At 58.3% G+C, this 3,224-nt stretch overlaps 1 protein-coding gene across 1 annotated transcript; it reads left to right on the forward strand.

The window, feature by feature from the left end:
* Positions 1-273: 273 nt before the first annotated feature.
* Positions 274-2,805, forward strand: VOLCADRAFT_86790 (uncharacterized protein; the record flags this gene model as incomplete). Its single annotated transcript, XM_002946420.1, has 3 exons — positions 274-339; positions 589-2,199; positions 2,566-2,805. 3 exons carry the CDS (start codon positions 274-276, stop codon positions 2,803-2,805), a joined length of 1,917 nt encoding a protein of 638 aa, XP_002946466.1.
* Between the last annotated feature and the right edge of the window lie 419 nt (positions 2,806-3,224).

Consider the following 3,224-nt stretch of genomic DNA (forward strand, 5'->3'; position numbering starts at 1 on the left):
TTAAAGAAATCATCGATTATAAAATATATAGAAAGCAGATTTTATGGCAGCACGATGAGGTTTCCTGCTGTTGTCTTTTTCTAAAGGAGTGCGAACTAGGACATCGCAACGTGGTGAGTTGTAAACTTTTGTAATTTGCTCCTTGTTGACGTAAGTATATACTACTTACGAAGCATATTGCTCCTTATTACAGGCGCAGGATATTTGTCCAACGGAAACAAGCTAGAGAGTTTGGGCAACAGCGTCCTCTCCAAGGTTCCTTGGCATATAAGCATGGTCAAAAAGGATTCCAGCTTAGAGGTCTTCACTTGGTCCGGCGACGCATTCGACCTCGAACAGGTAGGGGACGTACTTGCGTAGTGGGCTTCGGGCCTGTGGACGCATCGTATCGTCAATTTAAACGGATGCGTAGCTGATAGGTTAAAATAGCATCCTGTGTATCTTGCGGCGGCCTCCGCACTGGAAACGCAAAGGTGTTCGATACCTTTTCCTTTTCCTCTGCCTAGCACGTGAGTCACTCTTGCACAAGGACAATTCAAGCCATCAATTAAGAACGTACGTTACCCTCCCTTTTTTGCATTGCCCCAGGAACGCCCCAACGGCCAAGCCCGTCTACCGCATCATGTCATCGCCCCCGCGGTATCGGAAGCACAGCCAGTCGGCAAATTTCGTAAACGGTATTACGTTCTGGAGCCTTTGGGCGTCTGGGTGAAGCGCGGCCGGTACAGTTGCAGTACCTTCGTAAGCCCAGCTTTCGAAGATGATGTTGCACCGTCACCACCTGCCGGAACCACTACCACTACGACCTCTCAGTTTGCCTCTGGATCAACTATTATCATCGCCAATGCCGCGGCTGCTCTGAGTCAGGAAGTTTCTAATTACGAAGCCGGCGGCTGCTACGCGCTCAGTCCGCGACGGTCTACTTCAGCGCTCTCGCCGGTGTTTCCAACGTCTGTAGGCGCATGCGAGGCTGCATCTCCTGCTCCACATGGTCTCACTACTGCTTTACCCGCTGCCGCTTGCCAGCACGCAGTGATTTGCCAGCCGGCCCCAGGCTGTGAGTCCGTGTCAGTTTGCCCGCCCGCCGCTGCCATCTTCGCTCCTCCAGCAACTGCCGACTGCCCAGCTCCTGCGGCTGCTATGGATTTGGGCTGCAGAGCTGCTACCACCAGCTCCCGAGCCAGCGGCATGAACGTTGGCTGTAGCGACGTGCAGCTGCGGGAGGCCGTTGTCTTTCGACAGAACTCCTTGCCGGTCGCTGCCTTGTATGGGACTCCAGCGGTGGCTGGCAGAGTTCAGCTGGGGCGATCTTTGAGCCTCGCAAGCGGAAGATGCGGCGAGACAAACATCTCGTCATCAACTGGCTACTGCACTAAAGCAATGGCGCCATTGCCATTGCCGGCATCGGTTGGCGCTGCTGCTGGTTTCGGTGCCGCATTTGCGGCCTTCGACGGCTGCTGCCCTCACCCGCTTCCGCCTCCGACGACGACCAATCCTGGCATGCTGATTGGGGAGAGGTCGGCGCTTCCTCGTCCGCCGTTGTCACCCGTCTTCCCAGCTGAGACAAATCACAAGGCGACCACCACCTCCAATGCCTGTGCCGCTGCCGTGAAGGGGCCCCCAAGCTCTTGCTCCTGCTCTCACTCCGGCTGCTACACGACCCCGAATTGCCATGGTGGGTGTGACGCATCGGGACAGGTCTGGCAACATTCCACTATTTCAGCGCCGACATCGGCCTGGCCTGGGTTGGCTGTTGCACCTGACCCCACGGTAACTTGCACGCCGGGCGCCTCTGCCGGTGTTGGGCCGGCTGTCTCTGGAGGCAACAGGTCCTCAGGATGCGTTGGCCCCAAAGCCCGTGGCTTTGACACTCGGCCGGGGCACCTGGAGCCTTGGATGATGTCATCGATGCCGCCGACAACGATGGGGAAGCCCATGCAATCGCACATGAACACGCCTGCGGTCGGCGCAGTACCGGGATTTGTTCAGCAGGTGCCGCCGCCGGGATCTACCATGCCTCCACAGGCCACAGGCCATGTGCAGGTGCCCGCTCCGTCGTCGGCGCCGAATGAGATGCCGTCGTCGGCGCCTTGGCCATGGCCGATGCAGCGACTGGTGCAGCGGCCTATGCCAGCCCCTGCGTCTGGGCAGGGCCAGGCTCTGCACCCTGTGCCGGTGAACTTGCCTGGTTGGAAGCAGGTGCGGCCGCCTGGACCAGGGCCGATGACAATGCCGTTGGCAACGATTGCTCCAGCACCGGCGCCAATCCTGCCAATGCCGTCTCCGCCGGCACCAGCCCCTACCACTGCGCCAGAGCCAGTGCAGCGGCCGATGTCGCAGATGCCAGAGCCGCAGGCTCTGGTACCGCTTCCGCAGCTGGTTTTGCCGTCATTCCCTCAATTTGGCAACGAGCAGGCACCACACCCGCAGCCGACGTCGCATCCATCGCAGCCGCAGGCATTTCTGCCGCGGCCGCCTCCGCCGCCGCCGCCGCAGCAGCAGCAGCCGCAGCTGCCACCGATGCCGTCACCACCACCACCACCACCGCCGCCGCCATCGCTTCAGCATCAGGAGCCCGTACCACGGACCACCGGCACAGCAGAGACGATCGCCTTCCATGATTTTCAGCTGCACGGCGGTGCGGTTCCCCCCGAGCAAGACTGGGAGGCCGGATGCCCCACGGAGGGCTTTGGTGACGGCTGCAACCCCCCCGACGCGGAGGATGAAGGACTGCTTCCAAGCCTGAGCCTACTAACCGGCGGCTTGCGTGCCTTGCCTTTGCCAATACGGCACTCCATCCAGTAAGTCCTGAGTCTGCCGTCTTCCTGTACGACAAGGCGGAAAGGCAAAAGGAATCCAGTTTTTTGTATAAATTCCTGTGATCTTTAGGTATTCCTTGACCAGCAGTAATGCGAAGGGAGATGTAGTATCATTGAACAGGCGATTGGGGACAGGTTGCTGCTGCACTTGCTGGAAGATACTGGTGATAGGTGGGAACTGACACCTACAGCGTTGTGACAGCCCCGTCCATAAGCCATTTGTGGCACTTTTGTATGAACCTTCGAAAGGTGCATCGAGGTGCTCGGATGGTTTCATCGGGGAACTGATGGGAACTGCTGGTAACAGTTAATGGCACTTGTTACTGTTTGTTTGTCACTGATGTTATGCACTGTGATGCTGATACACGTGCGTTTGGATGGCACGAGCACAGCAAGACGCACCTA

This window comes from Volvox carteri (genome assembly GCF_000143455.1).
Source record: "Volvox carteri f. nagariensis unplaced genomic scaffold VOLCAscaffold_3, whole genome shotgun sequence".
Lineage (NCBI taxonomy): Eukaryota > Viridiplantae > Chlorophyta > Chlorophyceae > Chlamydomonadales > Volvocaceae > Volvox > Volvox carteri.